The sequence below is a fragment of the Oncorhynchus kisutch genome, linkage group LG14 (genome assembly GCF_002021735.2).
Source record: "Oncorhynchus kisutch isolate 150728-3 linkage group LG14, Okis_V2, whole genome shotgun sequence".
Classification (NCBI taxonomy): Eukaryota; Metazoa; Chordata; class Actinopteri; order Salmoniformes; family Salmonidae; genus Oncorhynchus; species Oncorhynchus kisutch.
This window is the reverse complement of record NC_034187.2, coordinates 27365876-27379199: the sequence shown is the minus strand read 5'-3', so window position 1 is coordinate 27379199 and position 13324 is coordinate 27365876. Positions and strand designations below refer to the sequence as shown.

At 41.7% G+C, this 13324-nt stretch overlaps 1 protein-coding gene across 1 annotated transcript; it reads left to right on the top strand.

Moving 5' to 3' along the window:
- The first annotated feature begins 874 nt into the window (after positions 1-874).
- Positions 875-10932, top strand: LOC109903217 (neuroglobin-2). Its single transcript, XM_020499860.2, has 4 exons — positions 875-1098; positions 2486-2594; positions 4383-4502; positions 6533-10932. The coding sequence occupies exons 1-4, from the start codon at positions 1001-1003 to the stop codon at positions 6683-6685; spliced, it is 480 nt and encodes a 159-aa protein (XP_020355449.1). The 5' UTR covers positions 875-1000; the 3' UTR covers positions 6686-10932.
- The last annotated feature ends 2392 nt before the right edge of the window (positions 10933-13324 follow it).

The following is a 13324-nucleotide window of genomic DNA, read 5'->3' as shown; positions in this document are numbered from 1 at the left end:
GCCCATACCATAACCCTACTGCCACCTAGGGGCACTCTGTTCACAACGTTGACATCAGCAAACCGCTCACCCACACAAAGCAATACACGTGATCCTGCAGTCAGCATGCCAATTGCACACTCCCTCAAAACTTGAGACATCTGTGACATTGTGTTGTGTGACAAAATTGCACATTTTAGAGTGGCCTTTTATTGTCCCCAGCACATGGTGCACCTGGGTAATGATCATGCTGTTTAATCAGCTTCTTGATATGCCACACCTGTCAGGGGGATGGATTATCTTGGCAGAGGAGAAATGCTCATTAACAGAGATGTAAACACATTTCTTGTGCGTGTGGAACATTTATTTTTATTTCAGCTCATGAAACATGGGACCAACACTTTACATGTTGTTTGTATTTTTGTTCAGTGTATCTGGAGGGAGGTTGATGTTTTTGACAGCCCTTGGATCACCTGTAGGAGGAGCTATAGCTCGTCACATCCTCAAAGGAGAGAAAGAGAGCGATCCCGCCTTTCCTTCTTCAGTGGAGTGAACAGATCCACAGCGCTGGAGAGAGAGTATAGTGGGAGAGAGTGAGGGAGAGGGAGAGAGAGACAGTAGTCAGTTTGACAGATAAGCACGGCGGATGACTTGTCTCTCTCTGAATGCACCGTGAGCAGGAGAGCAAGTAAGTACCAAGAGTACCAGCCAAGGCAGTTCTCCAGATGCACAAACACACACACACAGACTCCACAGCCTGGTACAGACAGGGAGCGTGTGAAGAGAGAAGAGGTATGCTGGGATCTAGATTTGCACATGTACAACTATCATGAATTTCTCTTTCTATTGTTTTGGTTTTAATATGTTGTGTTTTAGCTCTTGCACTTACACTTAGTTTCCAGGTGGGTCATCAAAGGTTTCCCAAGCGGAGTCTACCAAAGTGTAATGGGTTGCCCAGATCAGAGACTTTTCCTCTGATTCTGCCAAGAGAGCTAGTCCTCACACTGAGCGACCCCCGGGCATGGAGAAGCTGACGGAGAAAGACAAGGAGCTGATCCGAGGCAGCTGGGAGAGTCTTGGCAAGAACAAAGTTCCACACGGAGTCGTCATGTTCTCCAGGTACAGTCATGATCTAAAGCTTTTTATTTGAGGAGTTAGGTATGGAGGAAATGAAGGAGTTAGGTATGGAGGAAATGAAGGAGTTAGGTATGGAGGAAATGAAGGAGTTAGGTATGGAGGAAATGAAGGAGTTAGGTATGGAGGAAATGAAGGAGTTAGGTATGGAGGAAATGAAGGAGTTAGGTATGGAGGAGTTAGGTATGGAGGAGTTAGGTATGGAGGAAATGAAGGAGTTAGGTATGGAGGAGTTAGGTATGGAGGAAATGAAGGAGTTAGGTATGGAGGAGTTAGGTATGGAGGAAATGAAGGAGTTAGGTATAGAGGAGTTAGGTATGGAGGAAATGAAAGAGTTAGGTATGAAGGAGTTGGGTATGGAGGAAATGAAGGAGTTAGGTATGAAGGAGTTAGGTATAGAGGAGTTAGGTATGGAGGAAATGAAGGAGTTAGGTATGGAGGAAATGAAGGAGTTAGGTATGGAGGAGTTAGGTATGGAGGAAATGAAAGAGTTAGGTATGAAGGAGTTGGGTATGGAGGAAATGAAGGAGTTAGGAGAAGTTGTGATATTGCTTGTCATACTGTATTATCTATTCAGATCAAATCAAAATGTATTTGTCACACTCGCCGAATACAACAAGTGTAGACCTTGCCGTGAAAGGATTACTTACAAGCCCTTAACCAACAATGCAGTTCAAGAAATAGAGTTAATACAATATTTACTAAATAAACTAAAGTAAAACAAATCTAATCAATCAAAAAGTAGCACAATAAATGTATATAACAATAACGAGATTATAAACAGGGGTACCGGTGTACAACACTATACTTTATAACCAGTGTTTCCCCTATATTCGACTCTGCTACCACTGCTGAAAAAAATCTGATGGGAAACACTGAGAACTATACATGCATGTGTTCCTCCATGAAGATTTCATGGTGATTAGTATATCAGCCTTTACTGTTTGTGTACCAAAACAGAGTGTTGGTTGATATCTTCAGCATTTCTTGTAAGAAAGTTTACTGAAACCTAACCATTGACTACAATTTGCAGTTGTATACAGTACAAATATGTCAGTATAGTGCAAAGATACTGTAAATAATGTAGTTGTCATAGTAAACAGTACTTGTGTACTTAGAGAGAAAAATACACTTCACCTACATAGATACTGCATCACACACTCCCTATACTGGGACTGGTGGCTTGACTTGTTGCTTGGCGACAGGCTGCAATAGTCTTTATTTTGAAACAGCTTCTGCTAAAACAGACTAGAGAAGAACTGTTGCTGACTGTCCTATTTTCTTTAACCAGATATTAAAATTGTGGCATTCGAGGGACTTACATGTATCTGTCTGCACCTGTAGTACTGAATTGTGTTTTATGTCTGTGCAGACTGTTTGAACTAGAGCCTGCGCTCCTCAACCTCTTTCACTACAACACAAACTGTAGCCCCACACAAGACTGCCTCTCCAGCCCTGAGTTCCTGGACCATGTCACAAAGGTAACCCTGCGTAGCCCATCACCATTAAAACTGACATCTACAGTGAGGGAAAAAAGTATTTGATCCCCTGCTGATTTTGTACGTTTACCCACTGACAAAGAAATGATCAGTCTATAATTTTAATGGTAGGTTTATTTGAACAGTGAGAGACAGAATAACAACAACAAAAATCCAGAAAAACGCATGAAAATGTTATACATTGATTTGCATTTTAATGAGGGAAATAAGAATTTGACCCCCTCAATCAGAAAGATTTTTGGCTCTCAGGTATCTTTTATACAGGTAACGAGCTGAGATTAGGAGCACACTCTTAAAGGGAGTGCTCCTAATCTCAGTTTGTTACCTGTATAAAAGACACCTGTCCACAGAAGCAATCAATCAGATTCCAAACTCTCCACCATAGCCAAGACCAAAGAGCTCTCCAAGGATGTCAGGGACAAGATTGTAGACCTACACAAGGCTGGAATGGTGAGAAGGTGACAACAGTTGATGCGATTATTCACAAATGGAAGAAACACAAAAGAACTGTCAATCTCCCTCGGCCTGGGGCTCCATGCAAGATCTCACCTTGTGGAGTTGCAATGATCATGAGAACGGTGAGGAATCAGCCCAGAACTACATGGGAGGATCTTGTCAATGAACTCAAGGCAGCTTGGACCATAGTCACCAAGAAAACGATTGGTAACACATTACGCCGTGAAGGACTGCTCAAGAAAGCACATATACATGCCCGTCTGAAGTTTGCCAATGAACATCTGTATGATTCAGAGGACAACTGGGTGAAAGTGTTGTGGTCAGATGAGACCAAAATGGAGCTCTTTGGCATCAACTCAACTCGCCGTGTTTGGAGGAGGAGGAATGCTGCCTATGACCCCAAGAACACCATCCCCACCGTCAAACATGGAGGTGGAAACATTATATTTTGGGGGTGTTTTTCTGCTAAGGGGACAGGACAACTTCACCGCATCAAAGGGACGATGGACGGGGCCATGTACCGTCAAATCTTGGGTAAGAACCTCCTTCCCTCAGCCAGGGCATTGAAAATGGGTCGTGGATGGGTATTCCAGCATGACAATGACCCAGCAACAAAGGAGTGGCTCAAGAAGAAGCACATTAAGGTCCTGGAGTGGCCTAGCCAGTCTCCAGACCTTAATCCCATAGAAAATCTGTGGAGGGAGCTGAAGGTTCGAGTTGCCAAACGTCAGCCTCGAAACCTTGATGACTTGGAGAAGATCTGCAAAGAGGAGTGGGACAAAATCCCTCCTGAGATGTGTGCAAACCTGGTGGCCAACTACAAGAAACGTCTGACCCCTGATTGCCAACAAGGGTTTTGCCACCAAGTACTAAGTCATGTTTTGCAGAGGGGTCAAATACTTATTTCCCTCATTAAAATGCAAATCAATTTATAACATTTTTGACATGCGCTTTTCTGGATGTTTCTGTTGTTATTCTGTCTCTCACTGTTCAAATAAACCTACCATTAAAATTATAGACTGATCATTTCTTTGTCAGTGGGCAAATGTACAAAATCAGCAGGGGATCAAATACTTTTTTCCCTCACTGTAAATGATTGATTCTTGAAAACAAATCCACGGCAATAACCTCTTGCTGTGTGTTGGTGTATGTGCACATTTCTTTGTGTACGTGCGTACATGATTGTGCGTGTATGTGTGTGTGTGTGCGTGTGTGTGTGTGTGTGTGTGTGTGTGTGTGTGTGTGTGTGTGTGTGTGTGTGTGTGTGTGTGTGTGTGTGTGTGTGTGTGTGTGTGTGTGTGCGTATGTGTCCAGGTAATGCTGGTGATCGATGCAGCAGTCAGTCATCTGGACGACCTTCATACCTTGGAGGATTTTCTGCTCAGTCTGGGGAAGAAGCACCAGGCAGTTGGGGTTAACACCCAGTCTTTCGCTGTAAGAATATTGTCACTCTGATTACTCACTGTAATACACTGCTGTCATACTGAGTGTACTGTACCCTATACTACACTGTAAAACCCCAAAAAGAAAAGTTGATTTTACGTACAATTGCAAGTCAATTCCAATTTAATTTGAAATTCCAATTAAAATATTGAATTAACTCATGAAGTGGAGAATTCATGTTGAATTCAATGCAAATTTCAACAATCTTCACGTTTTGGAATTTAACTGGAATTTGGACTGTTTGAATTGGAATTGTAAAAACATTTATATATTTGGTATTGAATTGGAATTCAATATCTGTACATTTCCCATTTATTGGAATTATTGCACTTAGTATAAAAATGTGCTGCAGGATTTGTTCTAAATCATATCAAGTTCTATCTCTATATTTCCAGTATAACCAGGCTGTCAGGACAGTGATATGATCAGTCTGAGAATTCAAATTGGAATTTGTGGAAATGTTGGGGATACTATTGAATTGGGAATTGAATTCTTAGCATTGATTTAAGATTGTAATTGAGATTGGAATTGAATTCTCTCTGAATTCAAAGACTGACCTGGAATTTGATTTGAATTAAATTGAATATACAGGGAGAGGAAATTGTATTAGAGGAAGTGGAATTAACCCCAACCCTGATTCTAAGACAACCAGCTGCAATAAGATTGTGAGTTTGATCAACAAACATGTTGTTGAGCAAACTCACAATCCTATTGAAGGCATTTGCCGTACATTGAAATCAACATAATATTTGACAGTGTACCTTTAAGGAACAAAACTTGCAACAATTTATAGTTGTAGGCCAATATTCATAATATATGCTTGCGTGCATCCGTGTGTGCATGTGTCAAATCAAATCAAATCAAATCAAATTTATTTGTCACATACACATGGTTAGCAGATGTTAATGCGAGTGTAGCGAAATGCTTGTGCTTCTAGTTCCGACAATGCAGTAATAACGAACAAGTAATCTAACTAACAATTCCCAAAAAAACTACTGTCTTATACACAGTGTAAGGGGATAAAGAATATGTACATAAGGATATATGAATGAGTGATGGTACAGAGCAGCATAGGCAAGATACAGTAGATGATATCGAGTACAGTATATACATATGAGATGAGTATGTAAACCAAGTGGCATAGTTAAAGTGGCTAGTGATACATGTATTACATAAGGATGCAGTCGATGGTATAGAGTACAGTATCTACGTATGCATATGAGATGAATAATGTAGGGTAAGTAACATTATATAAGGTAGCATTGTTTAAAGTGGCTAGTGATATATTTACATCATTTCCCATCAATTCCCATGATTAAAGTGGCTGGAGTAGAGTCAGTGGCATTGACAGTGTGTTGGCAGTAGCCACTCAATGTTAGTGGTGGCTGTTTAACAGTCTGATGGCCTTGAGATAGAAGCTGTTTTTCAGTCTCTCGGTCCCAGCTTTGATGCACCTGTACTGACCTCGCCTTCTGGATGACAGCGGGGTGAACAGGCAGTGGCTCGGGTGGTTGATGTCCTTGATGATCTTTATGGCCTTCCTGTAGCATCGGGTGGTGTAGGTGTCCTGGAGGGCAGGTAGTTTGCCCCCGGTGATGCGTTGTGCAGACCTCACTACCCTCTGGAGAGCCTTACGGTTGAGGGCGGTGCAGTTGCCATACCAGGCGGTGATACAGCCCGCCAGGATGCTCTCGATTGTGCATCTGTAGAAGTTTGTGAGTGCTTTTGGTGACAAGCCGAATTTCTTCAGCCTCCTGAGGTTGAAGAGGCGCTGCTGCGCCTTCTTCACGATGCTGTCTGTGTGAGTGGACCAATTCAGTTTGTCTGTGATGTGTATGCCGAGGAACTTAAATCTTGCTACCCTCTCCACTACTGTTCCATCGATGTGGATGGGGGGGTGTTCCCTCTGCTGTTTCCTGAAGTCCACAATCATCTCCTTAGTTTTGTTGACGTTGAGTGTGAGGTTATTTTCCTGACACCACACTCCGAGGGCCCTCACCTCCTCCCTGTGTATGTTGCAGGTGGTGGGGGAGTCCCTTCTCTACATGTTGCAGTGTAGTCTGGGTCATGGGTACACTGGCCCACTGCGTCAGGCCTGGCTCAACATGTACACCATCGTAGTGGCGGCCATGAGCAGAGGATGGGCCAAGAACGGGGAACACAAGACTGACTGAAACATTTGCTGGGGTCTGCTACCAGTTTCTGTCTAATGACCTTCATGGTTGCTACGGAGTAAGGTTGTATAGCTCACAGCCTGAAGGTTTTGATTGCTGTATATTTCCTCAGTGAGTCTACGGTTACAGTAGGGGGAACAAATAATGTTATCACACTTGACACCACAAACGATGGTTGAATCACCTGATGTTCAGAGTTAACTGTTTTTGCTGGGGATGTTGTAGCTGTAGATAATGCTGCTATAACTTTGTGAGGATGTTATGTGTCAACCAGCTTTGCACGTGCTCTAAGTCTTCAGTTTGAGTTCCTCAAATTAGAGAAAGGGTTAAATTAATGTAATGACTGAATTAGCTTTGTAAATAATTGTCTAGTTATACAGTGGTTTGCCAAAGTATTCACCCCCCTTGGCATTTTTCCTATTTTGTTGCCTTACAACCTGGAATAAAAAAAAAATTTTTTGGGGGGGTTGTATCATTTGATTTACACAACATGCCTACCACTTTGAAGATGCAAAATATTTTTTATTGTGAAACAAACAAGAAATAAGGCAAAAAAACTGAAAACTTGAGTGTGCATACCCCCCAAAGTCAATACTTTGTAGAGCCACCTTTGCAGCAATTACAGCTGCAAGTCTCTTGGGGTATGTCTCTATAAGCTTGGCACATCTAGCCACTGGGATTTTTTGCCCATTCTTCAAGGCAAAATTGCTCCAGCTCCTTCAAGTTGGATGGGTTCTGCTGGTGTACAGCAATCTTTAAGTCATACCACAGATTCTCAATTGGATTGAGGTCTGGGCCTTGACTAGGTCATTCCAAGACATTTAACTGTTTCCCCTTAAACCACTCGAGTGTTGCTTTAGCAGTATGCTTAGGGTCATTTTCCTGCTGGAAGGTGAACCTCCGTCCCAGTCTCAAATCTCTGGAAGACTGAAACAGGTTTCCCTCAAGAATTTCCCTGTATTTAGCGTCATCCATCATTCCTTCAAATCTGACCAGTTTTCCTGACCCTGCTGATGAAAAACATCCCCACAGCATGGTGCTGCCACCACCATGCTTCACTGTAGGAATCATGGGAAGTGTTGGGTTTGTGCCTGACATAGCGTTTTCCTTGATGGCCAAAAAGCTCTATTTTAGTCTCATCTAAACAGAGTACCTTCTTCCATATGTTTGGGGAGTCTCCCACATGCCTTTTCGCAAACACCAAACGTGTTTGCTTATTTATTTTTATTTAAGCAATGGCATTTGTCTGGCCACTCTTTCGTAAAGCCCAGCTCCGTGTAGTGTACGGCTTAAAGTGGTCCTATGGACAGATACTCCAATCTCCGCTGTGGAGCTTTGCAGCTCCTTCAGGGTTATCTTTAGCCTTTTTGTTGCCTCTCTGATTAATGCCCTGCTTGCCTGGTCCATGAGATTTGGTGGGCAGCCCTCTCTTGGCAGGTTTGTTGTGGTGCCATATTCTTTAAATTTTTAAAGAATGTATTTAATGGTGCTTTGTGGGATATTCAAAGTTTCTGATATATTTTTATAACCCAACCCTGATCTTTACTTCTCCACAACTTTGTCCCTGACCTGTTTGGAGAGCACCTTGGTCTTCATGGTGCCGCTTGCTTGGTGGTGGCGCTTGCTTAGTGGTATTGCAGACTCTGGGGCCTTTCAGAACAGGTGTATATATACTGAGATCATGTGACACTTTGTTTGCCCACAGATGGACTTTATTGAACTAATTCTGTGACTTCTGAAGGTAAATGGTTGCACCAGATCTTATTTAGGGGCTTCATAGCAATATGCAAGCACCACTTTTCCGTAAAAAAAAAATATATATATCATTTTTTGAAACAAGTTATTTTTTTAATTTCACTTCACCAATTTGGACTAGTTTGTGTATGCCCATTACATGAAATCCCCCCAAAATCTATTTAAATTACAGGTTGTAATGCACCAAAATAGGAAAAACGGCAAGGGGGATGAATACTTTTGCAAGGCACTGTTTCTACTCTAATAGCAATGATTGTGGGGTTCTTCGTGAAATATCTTAAAGAATCACACAATAGCTGTATTACTTGGCATCACTACCTCTACTGTGATCATTACTGTAGCTGGAATGGGCGGCTATGAGATGGGCCCTTTGCCAAATCAAACCAATGATAAAGAAACATTGATCACAAAAGTATATACAAGATTATTGTTTTGAGTGATTATCACAAATCTATTTATATTTCTTTGAGTTAGGCTTGGGATCTGATAATGGCACATATAAAATGCTCTCCTTTCTTTGTGTGTGTTCATGACCTGGGGTGTACCAACCCTTAGAGGTGAACATGATTCTTAAAGACATTGATATTATTAAGTAAACTGTTTATTTTGGACAATGCTCAATAGAAAATGACAAGAACTGTTAATGTATTCAAAGGTTTTTCTATGGGACCTCTATGACTGTTATGGCACCTTTGTCTGAAAGTGGAACACTTGTAGAAAAAAAGGGTTCCAAAAGAGTTCTGTGGCTGTTCCCATAGGAAAACCATTTGTAGTTCCAGGTAGAACCCTTTTGTGTTCGAGGTAGAAATCTTTCTAGTTCCATGTTCCCTCTGGGGAAAGGGTTCTACATGGAACCAAAAAGGGTTCTACCTGTAACCAAAATGAGTTCTTCAAAGGGTTCTTCTATGGGGACAGCTGAACATCCCTTGTAGGTTCTAGAGAGCACCTTTCTTTCATAGAGTGTAAGTGGCACTCTCGTCTGACAGTAGAGGTTGTAAAGATCACGCTGCCATATGCGTATTATCAAATTTCAATAGACTTCAACTGACTGTTACTTACTCTAAATAGACTGTTATTCTCCTCTAGAGTTCAAGCTAAATGATGGAACCCAACAGCAGATTATTTGCTTGAGTGACTTTGGGCAATTAGTTTTCACTAATTGTAAATGTGAAGTGGTGTTGAACCACATAATGTATCAATATTGTGATGATACGTTATAAACAAGCCACAATTACAGAAGTACTTTGGCCTTTTGGACCCATTAGACAATCATAGTCATTGACAAAGCCAGGATTTATTCTTTCTTTTTTACTTCTCTAGTGTGTTCATAACACTGCAAAGTTAAGTACTTTTAGAGCTCTGAGGGTCTTTCTGTGGACAACCCTAAAACATTTATGAATAAACAAGTTTCACTACATCCTACCTGAGCCTGCTCAGATAGTAAGAGATGATACTGTAGTTAGAGATGATAGTTAGAGATGTGTACATCCTTTTTGCCACTATGAACACATTTACCTATATGTTTCTATACAGTGTGTATCAGTGGCATGAAAGACAAAATTCCAAGTTAGCTATAATACGTAAAGTATTTGATAACACTACATTACTGTATATCCAAGCTGCTGATATGTGGTGAATATTGCTTTAGTCCGAGATTACTTTCATCAAGTTAATTTTTTTATTTTCAAGTGTTTTATATGTGTAAATGACTATATACCATTGTGAACACAAATGTTCCTAACATGTTAAATTACCCAAAACAAAAATGTAAAATACATGGTGTTCCCTTGAACATGTATCATGACTTAAGATATAACAATCACTCAATGTGGTTAAATTGCTCGAGAGCCTTGTGCTACAAACAAGAGCGCAATTTCTCCTCAATCGGTAAACATATTTGCCATATTATCAATTTGTCAACCCTAAAAAGAATGTTACTGTTGGCATCGGATACTGAACCATTTCATTACTATTTCAATATGAGATCTCACTTTATTGTTCAATTACCTGTGAGCTTTCTTTTCAGGCTATCGCAGTACTTTACTACTTCAGGGGGTTCCTCTCTCCCACTTTCCAACTAGCATAGTGGGTTTCCCTTACCAGATTAATCCTTCTCCTGGACCAAAAAGCATTATACATAGAGAATACACATCCAAAGGGCTTTTTATTCCAGGAATAAGCATCATCTGAGTCTAAGAAACCAGCCCTATGAATTAAACACATTTTGTAACATCTATATAATGTACTATGCAGATTGTTGTGGGTAATGTCTTTATTTTCGATTTTCTGAGAGTAGGTCTGTTTAATGTGTATGTGTGGATTGCATTGGTACATGTAAATAACCTGATATTTTGATTATGAGTGTCTCCATGTCTACCTCATCAAACTCAGCTGCTATTGAACAGCAATGATTTCACCTATGTAATGTGTTGTGTGCTTACTCAATTAAGACTAAATAAAGGTGATCTTCTGTGGACATACAACTGAAAAAAGGGGACAATGTTTATTGTTTTTCTTCCACTTTGATGGTTTGTATGTTTGTGTGATGGTATTAATGTTGAGTTCAGGGTTTGTAATCAGTTACACGATGCCCGGTTGTTCTCGCTCCGCTTGGTTATTCCTTGGGATTATGTAACATCAGTGTACTGGCTGGCTCCTTCCCTGTGGGTATAGAGACTTCATCTGAAAACCAGAGAGCTGAGTGAATATCATCCTACTTAATCATGCAAATGCCACATTCATCGCATCTCCAGGATTCCAAGAACTCTTAGCCGCTACACAGCTAATGTGCTTTCTTGACCTTAAAATGCAGACAGCTCTATTTTGTAAGTATTAAGATAAGCTCTAAAGCTTTGTGTGTGTGTGTGTGTGTGTGTGTGTGTGTGTGTGTGTGTGTGTGTGTGTGTGTGTGTGTGTGTGTGTGTGTGTGTGTGTGTGTGTGTGTGTGTGTGTGTGCGTGCGTGCGTGCGTGCGTGCGTGCGCGTGTGCGTGTGTGTGTGTGTGCGAAAGAAGAGAGAAAGAAACAGAGAAAGACAGAGAGATGGCAGCTAAGTTGTTCTGTCCCAGATGGCCTGAACTCCATTCAACACATTGGGTTAATCTATCCTATAAAGCATTCACGTATTACATTTGCTTGCGTCATTGTAAAAGTTGCATCCATGGGCTCGCTGTCTGCCCTGGTGAGAAAGCAGTAACTGACGTGTCCCAAATCTGTCTCTCTGCGGTGCTCTTCATCTTCCCCTCTATCTGAAAGGTTGGTTTATTGATGCTAGTAAGTCGCTGGCTGTCCTTCTATGACCCACAGAGTAACACTGAGGCTGGGGTGTGAGTTCAGGGGATTAGGTTGAGAAAAGCAGTGGTGTGGCCTCCATTAGTTTAACACATGATTCATCCCATAACATGGAGAGTATCTACTGTCCTGAGGATTGCTATAGCACGGTCACCTCCACTATACCGCCACTACAGGTCAGGAATAAATGTCTAGTGAGGCCGCAGCTGTATAACCCGGCCATTGGCAGATGTAGGGATATAGAGACATCAACAGAACTGCAGCAGAGTCAGCACTTTTAAGTTCCTCAGTGTTCACATCACCAAGGACTTGACATGGACCAACAACACCATCACTCCTGTCAAGAGGGTGCAACAGGGTTTCTACTACCTAATGCGGTTGCATAAATTCAGCATGCCACCCCGAGTCCTGGCCAAATACTACCGCTGCACCATTGAGAGCGTTGCATCACAGCCTGCACACACACACAGGCACGCACGCACACGCACGCACACACACACGCACACGCACACGCGCACGCACGCACGCACGCATGTTGAATCAACATGCAAACTGATTGGTATCGCAAAAAGTAATCAACGTAAGGGAATTTAGTTGTTTTTTCACCCAACTTTTAACCTAAATCCTATGACATGGTGAAATGTTTTGTTGGATTCACGTTAGTTGACAATTCAACCAAATGTAAATTAAAATTGCACATTGAACTGATGTCTGTACCCACTGGGTTATCTTTTGTGATTTCTTATTATTGTTGCATTGTTGAGTAGTAACCTGCATTTCGTTGGACGGTGTTCACCTTGTGCATCCCGCACATATGAATAATAACACTTGAAACTTGAAACTATCTGTACTGCAGAGTAATCAAATGTTGTCCCATGACGCCAACTGAAGATATTGTGCCATACCTGATGGCTGCTGGGGGATCAGTCCTGGGGCTTTCCGGGGGAGACAAGCCTGTTAGAAAAGACAAGACACATTCTTTTTTTAGAAAGTCTGCAATGTGCTTTGGAATGAAGGGGGATTGAATGTTGTCATGGAAACTGCTAAGCAAGGGTCCAGAGAGATATTTGTTTTTGGAGGCAGACAGACACTCTTCAGTGGAGCTGGCTGGCGGGCGGGATAGGGTAACTGATGTATGATATAGAGGAGAGGGGGTCTGTAGGGAGGTGGAGGGGGCTAGCAGACTGGGGCTGATCAGGTTAACACTCTAAGATCATCCAGCCTGGAGGCAGCTGAATACTAATGAGTGAGTCTGCCATCTCGCGTTGCCTCAGCTCAACCACTGCAGCATGGCAACCACCATTGCCTTAGCAACAAGAGGAGAAGCACTTCTCTTTTTGTGCTCTTTCATGACAGTTTGATGACAGTGTTAAAATGTAATAAACAGGTGAAGATTTTCAGTTGAAATCTTACAGGGTTTACAACTGACTTCCCAGTCAACTTGAGGTGTCTCAATTGGCAAAGAGTGTTTGTTATATTTTCCTCTATGTTGGTACAGACTGTGCCACTAAAAAGTACAGGCAGTGATACAGAACATCATTCAAGTAAGGTAGTCCCTCTCTTTCTCTCTCTTGACTGGCTTGCAGTCTAAACAT

Coding starts and splice junctions, on each gene's coding strand:
- LOC109903217 (XM_020499860.2), top strand. CDS start 1,001: ATGGAGAAGCTGACGGAGAAAGACAAGGAGCTGATCCGAGGCAGCTGG. Junction 1,099..2,485: donor GGAGTCGTCATGTTCTCCAG/GTACAGTCATGA, acceptor ATGTCTGTGCAG/ACTGTTTGAACTAGAGCCTG. Junction 4,503..6,532: donor TTAACACCCAGTCTTTCGCT/GTAAGAATATTG, acceptor TGTATGTTGCAG/GTGGTGGGGGAGTCCCTTCT.